Source organism: Rattus norvegicus, chromosome 16, assembly GCF_036323735.1.
Source record: "Rattus norvegicus strain BN/NHsdMcwi chromosome 16, GRCr8, whole genome shotgun sequence".
NCBI classification, from domain to species: Eukaryota; Metazoa; Chordata; class Mammalia; order Rodentia; family Muridae; genus Rattus; species Rattus norvegicus.
Window position 1 is genome coordinate 58,511,581 of NC_086034.1, and position 16,595 is coordinate 58,528,175.

The 16,595-nt window shown below is 38.8% G+C and overlaps 1 protein-coding gene across 3 annotated transcripts in view; it reads right to left on the reverse strand.

The window, feature by feature from the left end:
- Positions 1-350: 350 nt before the first annotated feature.
- The window catches only part of Zdhhc2 (zinc finger DHHC-type palmitoyltransferase 2), a 69,600-nt gene continuing 53,355 nt past the window's right edge, over positions 351-16,595 (reverse strand). For 2 of the 3 annotated variants that reach the window (XM_008771288.4, XM_039094197.2), the window contains exons 10-12: positions 8,750-8,862; positions 6,851-6,923; positions 351-2,241 (exon numbers count right to left, since the gene is read on the reverse strand). In XM_008771288.4, the coding sequence (XP_008769510.1) occupies positions 6,883-6,923; positions 8,750-8,862 (154 nt within the window). In that variant the 3' untranslated portion in view covers positions 351-2,241; positions 6,851-6,882. The remainder of the gene's footprint in view (positions 2,242-6,850; positions 6,924-8,749; positions 8,863-16,595) is intronic. The other variant, NM_145096.3, reaches the window with a different exon arrangement.

A 16,595-nucleotide genomic window follows, 5' to 3' on the forward strand; every position in this document is an offset into this window, starting at 1 on the left:
CTGCAATAGATGGAATGCAAATACATGAAACACTTATTCAATACTTTTAAAGGAATGGTTTCTTAAATCCTGTTGCCTTTACGGAAAGAGCTCTTAAATCGGGGAAAATGGAAATGATAGTTTTAAGCATAAATCAGGACTTTCGGAGTGTGTGTCTGTACAAATCTTTTCAAGTGAAGTGTTTAAGATGCTGTAGAGAGTGCAGACATATTTATTCTATGCTTGTCCACCCAGGCAAGATGGCAGTAGACTTCTGATGAGATGTGCAGTCATTCCCTTCATTTATCCCTCCAGTTACAACCAAATGACCAACAAACTCCAAAGGTTAAATAACTGGATGGAAACAGAAATAACCATTACAACATACTGAAAAAAATTTATTTTTTAAATGTTTTTCCATTTTGACTCCTAGGACTATGGACTTAGGTGTTTAAAATAAGTACATAAACGACGTAAAGAGAGCAGAAATAACAGTATTTTAGCAGGGTAGAATGTAAACCCTCCCCTTCCCCACCAGCTACCACTTTGATAAAAGGACATGCTCACAGACTCTTGTCCTGGAAGATGGATAAGGGAGCACTGTGCTATCAGAAAATCTGCTGCATAGATCTTCGAATACACCACATGCTGCTGCCCAAAAGGCTTCTAGCGGGAGCTATGAGCTCCAGTCTGGCACTTCCGGTAATGACAAATGACCCAAACATGCTTAAAGACGAAAGGGAAAGCACACTTCATCCTCTGAGTCTTTCGAAGTAGATTGTCAGATCAAAGGCTTTAGCTTGAAATCATGTGAAAGCAACCCTCACCCTCATGCCCAGCATTGCGCCCAAGTGGAACACGAGGAACTGACATCATCTCTTCCTAAACACTCCTAAAATTCCCAAAGGCTCTAGCAAGGCTGAGTAATTGCAATGATCTTCCATTATTCTATTCTCTCCAGGTCTTTCAGTTTGTAGTGAATTCTTGTGTATGTCAATTATCTAGCCTTTTTAAGAAAAAAAAAAAAGCTAATCTACTTGAAATTCTCAAAATTAGTACCAAAGGAATAGCACAGCTCACTACTCTAATGGTTAATTTACAAAACTTACTTCCCAGACTTTTTTTTTTAATGAGATGTTTTCCTTTTTGTAAATAGTGCATTCAAGGCACAAGAGCTTCTGAGTGTATTTACTGAGGCCAAATGTTTTGGCATCAACAAACACATTATTTTAGTTTACCTTAAACTACATTTCTAAACAGCATGTCGTTTAGTTCACGGTAAACCAAACTTCCACATTTTTAAATGATTTGCATAATTTAATCTTGATAGGCATTTGAGGAAGAATATATATCAACAACTATAGTTTTGATGAAAAGACACAGAGATGATACAGGTGTGCATGGAGGAAAAATCGATTGAATCTATCAGAAATGCTTAGAAACTCAGTCATTTCACAATAACACCTAGCAAGTAGTGAAAAAACAGATTTGATAACATCCAAACCAACAAAAGAGTATTACCAGGCAATCTTGATAAGAATTAGCATATATTCCCTCTGATTTCAAATGAGAACACATGAAAATAAATTTCTTCATATAAGTTCTTTGTCAAAATATTATATTAATTCTGACAAAAGTTTTTATCCAATTGTTTTGAACAGAGAGCTCAAGCTTCAGTGTTCGAATTTTCTAATGGGAGACAAAGTCTAGAACTAGAATTAAAGCCTTCCACCAAGGACAGATAACCTTTAGCTGTAGGTGGCCTCCATAATGAATTCATAGTTAATGCAGCTCTCTCATATGAAGGTAGTTTCATATCATAAAAAAATTAAGGAAGGATGATTTCTTACCTGCTCCCAAATACAGCTTAGCATGATAAAGTGACTTGAAAAATTTTAAATCTTAAGATTAACCTAAATTTTCTAAAACAGAATACCAAATAATGAGATTATGTGACAAATTAGACAACCCGAATATCTGAATGAAAACTGGCCCATAAACTTATTCTCAGTTTTTGGCAAAAAATATTTTTTTAATTACTTTTGAAGGTTAATAGTAATTTGTATTAGTTACAGAAGTCTATATATTGGAATAAACAGTGTTCTGTTTTAAGCATCAGTTTGGTGATTACTTGAAATTCTTGATAGTGCTGTGTTTGATCCCCATCACTGAAGACAAAATTCGCATATTTAGCCAAAGGGACAATTGGCCAATGGTGCCATCCAATTGGAAGCTTGTTCCAGTCTTCCACAGCCTTGGTACCTAAAAATCAAACAAAAACCAATGAGACTATGTTAAACACAAAACCAGCAACTTATTCTACATTTGTTACATTATCACACACCCTGTTGCAAACTGTTTCCCATGATGCAAGGCTTGGTGGAGGCCTTCTTGAATACACACCTCCAGATTTAATGTACACACATAACAGATGCTCTTACTCAAGGCGCTGTCAATGTAGATTCTGATTTGGTAGGTCTAGGGTAATGAACAAGTTTCTGCACGACTATCTAGTTCCAGGAGATAATTCTTTGTTCATCCCTCTGAGGACAGTTGAAGATTAGGAATATCTGAAGAGTTAAGGGAAACTTAAGGAAACGTATACACATGATATCACAGCACGTTTACATGTTCTGTTCTACAATAAGGAGGGTTGGGTATATTAAAATTAATGCTTTAGCATCACAGTGCATTCCAGGAAATATACAACTATTTGTAAATTATGCTGAAATGAGAAAAAAAATCTGTAAAAGGCCACAGACTAAGCTTGGGACTGGTATGGTATGGTATGGTATGGTATGGCCCAGTATGGTATGGCACAGTATGGTATGGTGCTTACTTAGAATGTACAACGCCCTGGCTATCCATCCCCAGCATCTCTACCAAAGCTGCAGAGCATTTATTAATGTAGTTCAAAAGGACAAAAATAGAAGATACCATTTGACAATCTGTATTAGGCCCATCAACATTAAACACGGTTCCATAATTTCTTATATTTTATTTTATGTGCATTGGTGCTTTGTCTGTATGCGTGTCTGTGTGAAGGTGTCAGATCTCCTGGAACTGGAGTTACAGACAGTTGTGAGATGCCATGTGGGTGCTAGCAATTGGACCCAGGTCCTCTGGAAGAGCAGCCAGTGTTCTCAACCACTGAGCCATCTCTCTAGCCTCCCTAGACACAGTTTCATGAATGCATGAATTATGTGACTTGCAAATGTGAGACACAATGCAAGTGGTATCAGTAAACATGGTACTGAATGCCTTTGATCCTACCATAGCTAAGGCAGTGGCAGTAGAGGCAGGCAGATAGGTCTCTATACGTTCGAGACTATCCTGGTCTACACAGTGAGTTCTGAGGCAGCCAAATGAGACTTTGCCCAAAACAAACAGTCCCCTATCAGAAGCCATCGAGGAAAGAGTGAAGGCAGGCAAGTAAGTTTTCTGGAGATGGCTCACCATGTTGCATGGCTGCCATGGGTAAACTCTGAATTACAGGGCCTTCAGAGATTTTGGCCCAGGACTGCTTCTGGCTGCTAATATGCCTTTCTTGTCACTATTACATAATCTAATGATTCCTGGACATTATATTAGCTCACCCTATTGGGCAGATGTTCTGCAGATCAAGAAAGACATACTCACATGTAGCAATGCTTTATAGACGCGTTGATGATTTCACAATTCCCGATAATGATTTTATAGAATTCCTAAATTTATAAAAGTAATTTCCAGCCCTCTGAAAAGCTGCAAATAGGGCTTTGTAAACCTTCATGTGTCACAGGCTAATTGTGCTAGGATAAGAAAGCAGGCTTGGAACAACTTTATGACTAGGGGAAACATTCCTTTAAGTTAGCTATGAGATTACTATCTGGTAACTAAAGGTCATGAACTTGGGAATGGACAATTTATTGTAGGTGCGAGGACAAAAAATAAAATATTGACTTGTTTACCTATACAAAACTGTAAAATTAATGAGACTCAAGGAAGATGATTTTGTTTCTTGATAAAACAATGCTAATTTATGACATAAGAATTATTGTTTTAAACTTTTAATGAACTTATGGAGCTAGTAACAGAGAATAAATGTTTAGTCAGGTACTAGTCTTAGTAGGAACATATGGTAAACATTTCTGCTGTAACTCCTTCTCAATTTATGACTTAAATTAGTGTCTTAAAACTTGTTATGGGGGTTGGGGATTTGGCTCAGTGGCAGAGCGCTTGCCTAGGAAGCGCAAGGCCCTGGGTTCGGTCCCCAGCTCCGAAAAAAAAAAGAACCAAAAAAAAAAAAAAACTTGTTATGAACATATGGAATGTGAAGATACTTCGAAGACCATGTAATCAATTCTCCGGGGAAAGTATAAGATCTAAGAATGACAATAAGGGAAGGGCTTTTTCTTACTTTCAGCATTAAAAAGGTAGAAGTTTCTTCTTTGAGCAATAAAGGTTGGGGCTTCTTTTTCATCCTGAATGAGTGAGTGAATCCTTGTGGAGTTGATGAGACAGGTAGTTGGGATGCAACCAGTGTGTGTGTGTGTGTGTGTGTGTGTGTGTGTGTGTGTGTGTGTGTGCGTGTGTGTAAGATTGTGTGTTTGTGTCTGTGTGAGTTGAATGTGCAAAAGATTTTCTTTCTGTCTGCATGGCTTTCTTTTCCTTTTACTCTTGTTCACAAAGAGTTAATGAAACTCTGAGCTACTCACTGATCATTGAAGGGTTCTGAGTTAATTCCTGTCTTTATCCCCTTCTCCTAAGCAGCAGGAGTTAATTACCAGAGGCCAATTTTAGATTTAGAATAGGAAAGAGTTATAGACAGAAGAATTGCCAAAGATAAACAAACGTTGGCCTTGCTTTTGATTACATACTCTATTGCTTGTCTGCCTTTCTCAAAGAACTGGTGCTGAGGGCTGTATACCAGCAGTCCCTATCGTAGGAAAAAATTAATTTAAAAACGTTTCTGGTGATGGTTGTTACTTAAAAGAGAAGCATGTAAAAAAATTACTTGGTGGTTTTTTGTTTGTTTTATTTTTTTAAGGTGTGTGCAGTTGATTTTGCTACCATTTGGCTACAAATATCAACTTTATAAGTTCAAATGTAATAAAATCAACCTTCTGTGGGTTTTTAATTTTAATTGCTCAAATCATCTCTATCGACTATTTATTGAGATCCCATATTGCTGTCTCTGTGAAATGTGTTGGGCTTAGTTATTAACAAACACAACACTGGTCAGTGTCAGAATATTAGAATGCAAAGGAGACTTAGACACAGCGTTATCAATTATAACCAATGTTTTAAAATACTGTAAACAAACCTGGGGGACTCTGTGTCTTACACAACTGTGTTCTATAAATTTTTTTGAAGATTTATTTATTTTCTGTATCTGAGTATAACTATAGCTGTTTTCAGATTCACCAGAAAAGGGCTACAGATCACATTGTAGATGGTTGTGAGCCACCATGTGCTTGCTGGGAATTGAACTCAGGACCTCAGCAGTGTTCTTAACCAATGAGCCATCTCTCCAGCCCAATAAAATGTTTTATTTGCAGGATTAACTAGTACTTCATATTTTTGCATTCATAGGTCTACTCTTAGGATCTTTTCTAGAAATGTAGTAATACCTACTTGGAATTTAGTACAATTCAGAATGTTCCATTTTCACCTTCCTAACCATTGCTATAATTAGTCTGATCTATTGTAATATCATATATTCAGAGGTGACCCATGGCTTCCCAAAGCCAAAACACTACTCAACTGGCAGCTTATAATTTAATTTGTGTCTCCCCCACCCTTGAGACAGAGTCTCATTGCGACGCTCAGAATGACTTGAAACCCACTATTTAGCACAGGCTGGTCTTGACCCCGACAAAGCTCTACCTGCCTCTGCTCCTGAATTTTTTTTTAGATTAAATGAACTTCTGTATTTTGCCCTTATTTACATAGTTATTTATCAAAACCAAGCAAAGTAAACTTAAAAACATAAATAATCATGTTGATCCAAATTATTTTATTTTGGACAGCAATCCCATGCCTCCCTTAAAACTGAAGATTTTAGAATGCAGTTTTTAAAATGGAAGGTTGTGTTTATAATGCTTGATGTTTAACTTGGCTATATTGTGCTTATTCTTTGTTTACTTGCTTTAAAGATTGGATCTTTTCATGTGGCTTGGCTTGCTGGGAACTCCTTATGCAGACAAGGCTGACCATGACCTTGCAGCCATCTTTCTTTCTGAGATCCAGGATTACAGGCGTGCATACCATATATGGCTACATTGTATCTATTCTAGTGTTGCATGTGTTGGGAGAGAACTGGCTTTTTAGTGGATGCACAGGTGTATTGTGCTAACTACAGGCTTCTAAACACAATAGGGTTTGAGGAAACTTATTGGAAAACACAAGTTTACTTGTTATTATAATTTTAAGAAAATGATCAGGGTCAGTTATTAAAGATGACCTATAATGAGTTCCTCCAGTGAGTGATCCAAAATGGGGATGAGGAAGCTTGTTCTGACAAGACTTAGTCATCTAATACTTAGACCAAGTAAGAACTTGCTTATAGATGATCAAAGATATGATGATAACCCTCAATGAGAGAAAAAGTTAATTCTATGATCCTGCAAAATGTAAGATGATGTTTGTTATAGGATCCATGCCTGTCACTTTTCCATCAACTTATTTCTATAGCTTGTTAAGTTAGCATATATGCTGGCTAATTCTGAAGCTAGGTCCATGTCCATGTCCAACATGGTTCATGGAATCCCATAGGTCAAGTAAGATATCTTCCAGGTCATTCAAAATAAATATTGTTCATGGAAACTATTAACTCTTTGAAACTAGGAAACTGTTAAGAATAAAGTATAACAATAAAGCCTAAACATCTTACTTTACAAGAGTGGTTTTATTTTGATTGTAGAGTTAAGTCTCGTTCTCCATAGTTAATGCAGGGTTGCTCATACCTTAAAAAACATGAATTAAGATTTTTTTTTTGGCTTCTTTGAACAAAAAAAACCCCACAAAACCTCTAGCTATAAAGGTCCTCTAGAATAATAACAAAAAGTTTTGTATATTGTATTCATTTTTGATTCATAGAAACACGTTAGACATTCGCAAATTACACAGTATTAGTTAAATCAGTCCTCTCTCTCTCTCCCTCCCTCCTTCCCTCCCTCCCTCTCTCTCTCTGTCTCTCTGTGTCTCTCTTCCCCTCCCTCTCTCTCTCTCCCTCCCTCTCTCTCCCTCTCTCTCTCTGTCTCTCTGTCTCTGTCTCTATCTCTGTCTCTGTCTCTCTCTCTCTCTCTCTCTCTCTCTCTCACACACACACACACACACACACACACACACACACACACCCAGAATAGGGGCAGTGAGGGCAGACAGAGCTCGTTAAGGAGGCAGGGGACCACAGGAAAGAAAGATGTGCAGGAGCAGGCACCGCATTCCCTTGACTTCCTGGCCTCCTCCCTTTCTCACCAGATGAAAGCAGTCTTTGCCCTCCCTTCCTTCTCATGTCCTTCTTACCTCCTTTACCTCACCCTTTAGCTTCTTGACTTAGCAATTGAAAAACAATAAAAACCAACCTAACTGCCAAGTAATTAATAGCACATTAAACAAGAAGTCAGCAGTATGTTAATGTGTTCTGTAAGGTGAAGTATAAATCCTTCCTGGAAGAATGACTTGTGAGCCTCCCTGACAACTGCCCCTGCACCACTCTTTTGTTTCTATGGAAACTAGTGTTCAGAAGCCAAATAAGCACCATCAATTACTGTGCCTCATCCTTCCCACAGCCGGGAAAGAGAACTATTATGTCTGAGAGTGAGAGAGACCAAATCACGAGGCAAATGCATTTTTAAAAATAACTAAGGTTTGCTAAGAAAACCTTACATTTTGGGACAATGTGGCTGAGATCAGATGTTAAACAACTAGAATTTTTACTCAGGGCTATCTGTTCTGTTCAAACTATCACTGAATACCAGAGAGATCCCAAATAAATCACTCAGCACCTTAAAGTATAATGAACCCACATGTGAATTTTGAAAATGAAAGGGAGTAAAGTAAAAACAAGTTAAGGTTTAAATATGAATGATTAAAATTGAACCCTTCTAGGTAACAAGACCTTAGTTAGATTTGTGGGTTTGTATTCATTTGTTGGGACACCAAACACACACACACACACACACACACACACACACACACACACACACACACACGCACGCGCACGCACACACACCTACCTGCATTATAGTCACACTATTGCATTTAACCCTTACAAACATTGATACTGTAAAGATAAAGAAACAAAATCTAAATGCCATTAAAAGACCGAGATTGGTAATTATTTCTGAGTTCAAAATCTTGCTTGCTTGTTCTATGTTAATAGATTATAGTGCCTGAAGTAATAAAAAAATTAGTAAAATCGTCAGCAAGAAGGGGAACGGGGAGTGAGAGGTGAAGGAGCCCAAAGCAGCTGAAGTTAAGGCGATTGCATAATCACTTTAGATAGGCTGAAACTAGATGGGATTCTTAAGGTAAAAGACAAAAGTGCAGCATTTAAAATCCATTTCTGGAGACATTTATCACATCCTGAATAGATCGTTTTCTTTCACTTTGAAGACTCTGTATTGTGAATCACTTACCATTTTTAACTCGCCATAATAAGGGTGAAATCTAAGCGTTTGATGGGAGTCTCACCCAACAATAAGGTTTGAGGCGGTGCAACAGACTTTCCTCCTCCTTTACCTCTTAAGAACCCAGGCTATCAAACGAAAAGCAAGTGCACCCTCACCGGCTTTGCATCTCCCGGAGTTTGAACTGTTCTCTGTCCAGGTCTGAGAATCCGTAAGGAGGTGGCTCTGTGACTCTCTCAACGGCTTTGCAGGAAACTGATGGTTTTCAGGACTGACAAAAAACAATCAGGATTCCAAGTCAACTCAACTGGACTGTTGAATATTCCTCAAAAGAATGAAATGCAGAAATCTTGCAATGCAAGATGGTCTCAGGAAGGACCCACGACAACCAAGGACTACAAGAGAAAGGCATTAAACCAGTGGTTCTCCATGAGAGAACCACTCTGTTTTGTCTTCTTGCATTCTGGGTTATGCTGAAGTGACGATCCCCAACTCTGAGAAATGTCCATTTTGAATATAGAAAATGGTCTGAGAGTCAAATAACACTAAATTCTCTTTGACATGCAAGTGAATTTAGTTAGCGTGCTATAGGATTTATTTGATGATCATTTATTAAGTTGTATTTATGCCAAGTGACACTAGCTTCTCGCGATAGTGGTTTTGAAAGAAGATTGAGGGCCATGGATGTGGGCTCGGCATCTAAAGCATTTGTCTTACAAGCATGAGATCCAGAGTTCAGATCCCAGACCTATGTAAATGCCAGGTGGGTGTGGCAGCCTGACTGACACTCAAGAAAGGGTTTCCCTGGAAGAAACAAGCTAGCAAGGCTGGTCAAAATGGTGAGCTGTAGGGTCAGATGAGAGATCCTTGTCTTGATGAATAAAGTGACTAAAGATCAAAGAAGACTCCAGATGTCACCGAGAGCCTCCTAGAGCACGCACATGCACACACACACAAATATGTGCACCTGTACACATGTATGTACCCACATACATGTGGGAATGCATATACATATGCAAGCACACCACGAAGACACACATAACATCAAATAATCAACCTAAGGAAATGCATATTGACTTTATCTAGTTGTATGCATGTCTGGAGCAAATACAAAAATGACGGTGAGAAGAAAAATCAAAGCAAAATTTAGATTTGTGTTCGGAAAAGGACTTTGTTCAGTTTGAACAAAGGAACCACTGTCCTTTTGCAAGTTAAAGTTGGGCATTATCTTGTAGGAGCTTTTTTAAACATCTGATATTATCACATCTCAGAAACCTAATATACAACTTGTGAAGTAAAAGAATAATAATAATAATAATAATAATGATGATGAAAGAATTTTCTTAAAAAATTAGTTAGACTGATATGCAATAATGTATTTGATGGCACAGAAAATAAACATAAAATATTATTTAACTTGGGGACATGTATTAACACAGAAACTCTTTTAAAATACCCTCATAAATTATAACAATGTTTTTTTAAAAAGAACCATCTTAAAATATGAAAAATTTAAAAAGAAATATTGTAATATATTTATATATTCACATATATTATATATTATATATGTGAATAGATATAAGCCTGTGTGGGCACACTTTTTAAAATTTTACTTCTTTTTTATTAATTTAATTTTATCAAATTATTAAGTTTAAAAAATCAATAACTTTTGAAGCAACAAAAAAGAAATTAAAGTATTTAGAAATTTTAGATATATGGAAATGACATTAAAGATCTTTCAAGGGCAGACTGAAACTGTCTAGTAGCCTATGTGTACTGACTGGTTTTGTGTATCAACTTGACACAAACTGGAGTTATCACAGAGAAAGGAGCCTCCCTTGAGGAAAAGCCTCCATGAGATCCAGCTGTAAGGCATTTTCTCAATTAGTGATCAAGGGTGGGACGGTCCATTGTGGGTGGTGCCATCCCTGGGATGGTAGTACTGGGTTCTATAAGAAAGCAAGCTGAAAAGAAATGCAGGCCGACAGGAACCAGATGAAGATCTCTCCTGAGAGTCACAGCCAGAATACAGCAAATACAGAGGCGAATGCCAGCAGCAAACCACTGAACTGAGAACGGGACCCCCATTGAAAGAATCAGAGAAAGAACTGGAAGGGCTTGAAGGGGCTTGAGACCCCATATGAACAACAATGCCAAGCAACCAGAGCTTCCAGGGACTAAGCCACTACCCAAAGACTATACATGGACTGACCCTGGACTCTAACCTCATAGGTAGCAATGAATATCCTAGTAAGAGCACCAGTGGAAGGGGAAGCCCTTGGTCCTGCCAAGACTGAACCCCTAGTGAACATGATTGTTGGGGGGAGGGCGACAATGGGGGGAGGATGGGGAGGGGAATACCCATATAGAAGGGGAGGGGGAAGGGTTTAGGGGATGTTGGCCTGGAAACCGGGAAAGGGAATAACAATCGAAATGTAAATAAGAAATACTCAAGTTAATAAAGATGGAAAAAAAAAAAAAGAAAAGAAAAGAAAAAGAAAGCAAGCTGAAAAAGCCAGGGGAAGCAAGCCAGTAAGAAACATCTCTCCATGGCCTCCTGCTTGCTGACCTGCTTGAGTTCCGGTCCTGACTTCCTTTGGTGATGAAATAGCAATGTGGAAATGTAAGCTGAATAAACCCTTTCCTCCCCAACCTGCTTCTTGGTCATGATGTTTTATGCAGGAATAGAAACCCTGACTAAGACACCAGGTAAGCACATTTGTTTGTTTTGCGCTCTCTCTCTCTCTCTCTCTCTCTCTCTCTCTCTCTCTCTCTCTCTCTCAACTAGAAGCAAGAGAAGACACAATCCAAAGGGATAAGAAAGTACAGTTAGAAACTTGATGATATTATCTATGGAGAAGTTGAGAGGTCCACTAAGAGAGAAAAACCATGGGAATAATCCCCCATCTCCTGGAAGCAAACTGGGCTCCTCGGAGGAAACCACTGACAATGGGCTGTTGATCAGTGACGGCCATGACTTAGGGAGGATAAGTCTGGAGCTGAGTCAGCTCCTGGACACCCAGCTAGAGGAGATAACAAGGCCAGAACAAGGCTGATTATTGAAACTCTTCAAGGTATCACCAAATATAACAAAACTGACATAGAAGCCAATCAAAACTAAACTTGTGCCACGGCTTTGCCCCTTACCATCATATTAGGGTCACCTAATCCTTCTGGAAAATTCCCCTAGCCCTGCAAAAAAGGAGCAATGGTGTGAGTGTGTGTGTGTGTGTGTGTGTGTGTGTGTGTTGTGTATGATGCCCATACACATATAACTGAAAGTGGTAAGAAAACATTGATGCATGCATAGGAAAAAAATAAAATAAATTATAAACATATAAACACACACACACACACACACACACACACACATAACTGTAGTTACGGAATCAATCCTAGGATCTTGCAACCTTGCACATACACTATGAACCTGAGTTCTACCACTGAATTATCTCTTCATGTAGGTCAGTTTAGTCTTGATCTTGCTAAACAGCCCAGTTGGCCTTAAATTTCCCTTTAGTTGTTCAAATTCAGCCTCAACATTTAATTGAAAGGCAAGAAATACCTGTTGAGTACACATCACTTCAGGTTCACTTAGCAAGGTAATGCTGTCAGAAATATGATTTTCCCCAATCCTATAGTACAGTGGTTCTCAACCTGTGAGTCATGAACACTTTGGGGGTTGCATACCAGATATCTTTCATATCATATATTTATATTATGATTCAGAACAGTAGCAAAATTACAATAATGAAGTAGTAACAAAATCATTTTATGGTTGGGAGTTGCCACAGCATGAGGAACTGTATTAAAGGGTCTCAGCATTAGGAAGGTTGAGAGCTACTGCTATGGCACTTAGAAAATGGAGAGAATGCTGCCTCTAAAATGTACAGATTCTTAACGTACAAAGACCACTTAACTGTGGGTCAATAATATTAATGTAATCTACTATTAAATTTTGCAAAAGTTTGAAAACATATCCTAAATAATTTAGTAGAGCTCAGTTATTTCATTGGTGTATAGGAAAATCATTAGCATTTAACAGTGTATAATTTTCAAGCCAGATCACATAAAGTTTGACCCAGGAAGTGACTGATGCCTTTGATTGTGAAACACATCAGAACAGCTCTTTCGCTAATGGATAGGATTTGACCTGTATACATCTCGCACTAAAGATCTGGTAACAAATATGTTTTTAGTCTTTTTAAAAAGATATGTTTATGGAGAGAGAAACCCAACCGCCTGGTCAGGTGGGCACTCCTGAGGCTGCAGAGCGGAAGAGACCACCAACACTGCTCACCCCTGCCCACATCCCTGGCCCAAGAGGAAACTGTATAAGGCCTCTGGGCTCCCGTGGGGGAGGGCCCAGGAGCGGCAGGACCCCGCCGGACCCTGAAGGAAACAGACCGGATAAACAGTTCTCTGCACCCAAATCCCGTGGGAGGGAGAGCTAAACCTTCAGAGAGGCGGACAAGCCTGGGAAACCAGAAGAGACTGCTCCCTGCACACACATCTCGGACGCCAGAGGAAAAAGCCAAAGACCATCTGGAACCCTGGTGCACTGAAGCTCCCGGAAGGGGCGGCACAGGTCTTCCTGGTTGCTGCCGCTGCAGAGAGCCCGTGGGCAGCACCCCACGAGCGAACTTGAGCCTCGGGACCACAGGTAAGACCAACTTTTCTGCTGCAAGAAAGCTGCCTGGTGAACTCAAGACACAGGCCCACAGGAACAGCTGAAGACCTGTAGAGAGGAAAAACCACACGCCCGAAAGCAGAACACTCTGTCCCCATAACTGACTGAAAGAGAGGAAAACAGGTCTACAGCACTCCTGACACACAGGCTTATAGGACAGTCTAGCCACTGTCAGAAACAGCAGAACAAAGTAACACTAGAGATAATCTGATGGCGAGAGGCAAGCGCAGGAACCCAAGCAACAGAAACCAAGACTACATGCCATCATCGGAGCCCAATTCTCCCACCAAAACAAACATGGAATATCCAAACACACCAGAAAAGCAAGATCTAGTTTCAAAATCATATTTGATCATGATGCTGGAGGACTTCAAGAAAGACATGAACACACTTAGGGAAGCACAGGAAAACATTAATAAACAAGTAAAAGCCTACAGAGAGGAATCGCAAAAATCCCTGAAAGAATTCCAGGAAAACACAATCAAACAGTTGAAGGAATTAAAAATGGAAATAGAAGCAATCAAGAAAGAACACATGGAAACAACCCTGGATATAGAAAACCAAAAGAAGAGACAAGGAGCTGTAGATACAAGCTTCACCAACAGAATACAAGAGATGGAAGAGAGAATCTCAGGAGCAGAAGATTCCATAGAAATCATTGACTCAACTGTCAAAGATAATGTAAAGCGGAAAAAGCTACTGGTCCAAAACATACAGGAAATCCAGGACTCAATGAGAAGATCAAACCTAAGGATAATAGGTATAGAAGAGAGTGAAGACTCCCAGCTCAAAGGACCAGTAAATATCTTCAACAAAATCATAGAAGAAAACTTCCCTAACCTAAAAAAAGAGATACCCATAGACATACAAGAAGCCTACAGAACTCCAAATAGATTGGACCAGAAAAGAAACACCTCCCGTCACATAATTGTCAAAACACCAAACGCACAAAATAAAGAAAGAATATTAAAAGCAGTAAGGGAAAAAGGTCAAGTAACATATGAAGGGAGACCTATCAGAATCACACCAGACTTCTCGCCAGAAACTATGAAGGCCAGAAGATCCTGGACTGATGTCATACAGACACTAAGAGAACACAAATGCCAGCCCAGGTTACTGTATCCAGCAAAACTCTCAATTAACATTGATGGAGAAACCAAGATATTCCATGACAAAACCAAATTTACACAATATCTTTCTACAAATCCAGCACTACAAAGGATAATAAATGGTAAAGCCCAACATAAGGAGGCAAGCTATACCCTAGAAGAAGCAAGAAACTAATCGTCTTGGCAACAAAACAAAGAGAATGAAAGCACACAAACATAACCTCACATCCAAATATGAATATAACGGGAAGCAATAATCACTATTCCTTAATATCTCTCAATATCAATGGCCTCAACTCCCCAATAAAAAGACATAGATTAACAAACTGGATACGCAACGAGGACCCTGCATTCTGCTGCCTACAGGAAACACACCTCAGAGACAAAGACAGACACTACCTCAGAGTGAAAGGCTGGAAAACAACTTTCCAAGCAAATGGTCAGAAGAAGCAAGCTGGAGTAGCCATTCTAATATCAAATAAAATCAATTTCCAACTAAAAGTCATCAAAAAAGATAAGGAAGGACACTTCATATTCATCAAAGGAAAAATCAACCAAGATGAACTCTCAATCCTAAATATCTATGCCCCAAATACAAGGGCACCTACATACGTAAAAGAAACCTTACTAAAGCTCAAAACACACATTGCACCTCACACAATAATAGTGGGAGATTTCAACACCCCACTCTCATCAATGGACAGATCATGGAAACAGAAATTAAACAGTGATGTAGACAGACTAAGAGAAGTCATGAGCCAAATGGACTTAACGGATATTTATAGAACATTCTATCCTAAAGCAAAAGGATATACCTTCTTCTCAGCTCCTCATGGTACTTTCTCCAAAATTGACCATATAATTGGTCAAAAAACGGGCCTCAACAGGTACAGAAAGATAGAAATAATCGCATGCGTGCTATCGGACCACCACGGCCTAAAACTGGTCTTCAATAACAATAAGGGAAGAATGCCCACATATACGTGGAAATTGAACAATGCTCTACTCAATGATAACCTGGTCAAGGAAGAAATAAAGAAAGAAATTAAAAACTTTTTAGAATTTAATGAAAATGAAGATACAACATACTCAAACTTATGGGACACAATGAAAGCTGTGCTAAGAGGAAAACTCATAGCGCTGAGTGCCTGCAGAAAGAAACAGGAAAGAGCATATGTCAGCAGCTTGACAGCACACCTAAAAGCTCTAGAACAAAAAGAAGCAAATACACCCAGGAGGAGTAGAAGGCAGGAAATAATCAAACTCAGAGCTGAAATCAACCAAGTAGAAACAAAAAGGACCATAGAAAGAATCAACAGAACCAAAAGTTGGTTCTTTGAGAAAATCAACAAGATAGATAAACCCTTAGCCAGACTAACGAGAGGACACAGAGAGTGTGTCCAAATTAACAAAATCAGAAATGAAAAGGGAGACATAACTACAGATTCGGAGGAAATTCAAAAAATCATCAGATCTTACTATAAAAACCTATATTCAACAAAATTTGAAAATCTTCAGGAAATGGACAATTTCCTAGACAGATACCAGGTATCGAAGTTAAATCAGGAACAGATAAACCAGTTAAACAACCCCATAACTCCTAAGGAAATAGAAGCAGTCATTAAAGGTCTCCCAACCAAAAAGAGCCCAGGTCCAGACGGGTTTAGTGCAGAATTCTATCAAACCTTCATAGAAGACCTCATACCAATATTATCCAAACTATTCCACAAAATTGAAACAGATGGAGCCCTACCGAATTCCTTCTACGAAGCCACAATTACTCTTATACCTAAACCACACAAAGACACAACAAAGAAAGAGAACTTCAGACCAATTTCCCTTATGAATATCGACGCAAAAATACTCAATAAAATTCTGGCAAACCGAATTCAAGAGCACATCAAAACAATCATCCATCATGATCAAGTAGGCTTCATCCCAGGCATGCAGGGATGGTTTAATATACGGAAAACCATCAACGTGATCCATTATATAAACAAACTGAAAGAACAGAACCACATGATCATTTCATTAGATGCTGAGAAAGCATTTGACAAAATTCAACACCCCTTCATGATAAAAGTCCTGGAAAGAATAGGAATTCAAGGCCCATACCTAAACATAGTAAAAGCCATATACAGCAAACCAGTTGCTAACATTAAACTAAATGGAGAGAAACTTGAAGCAATCCCACTAAAATCAGGG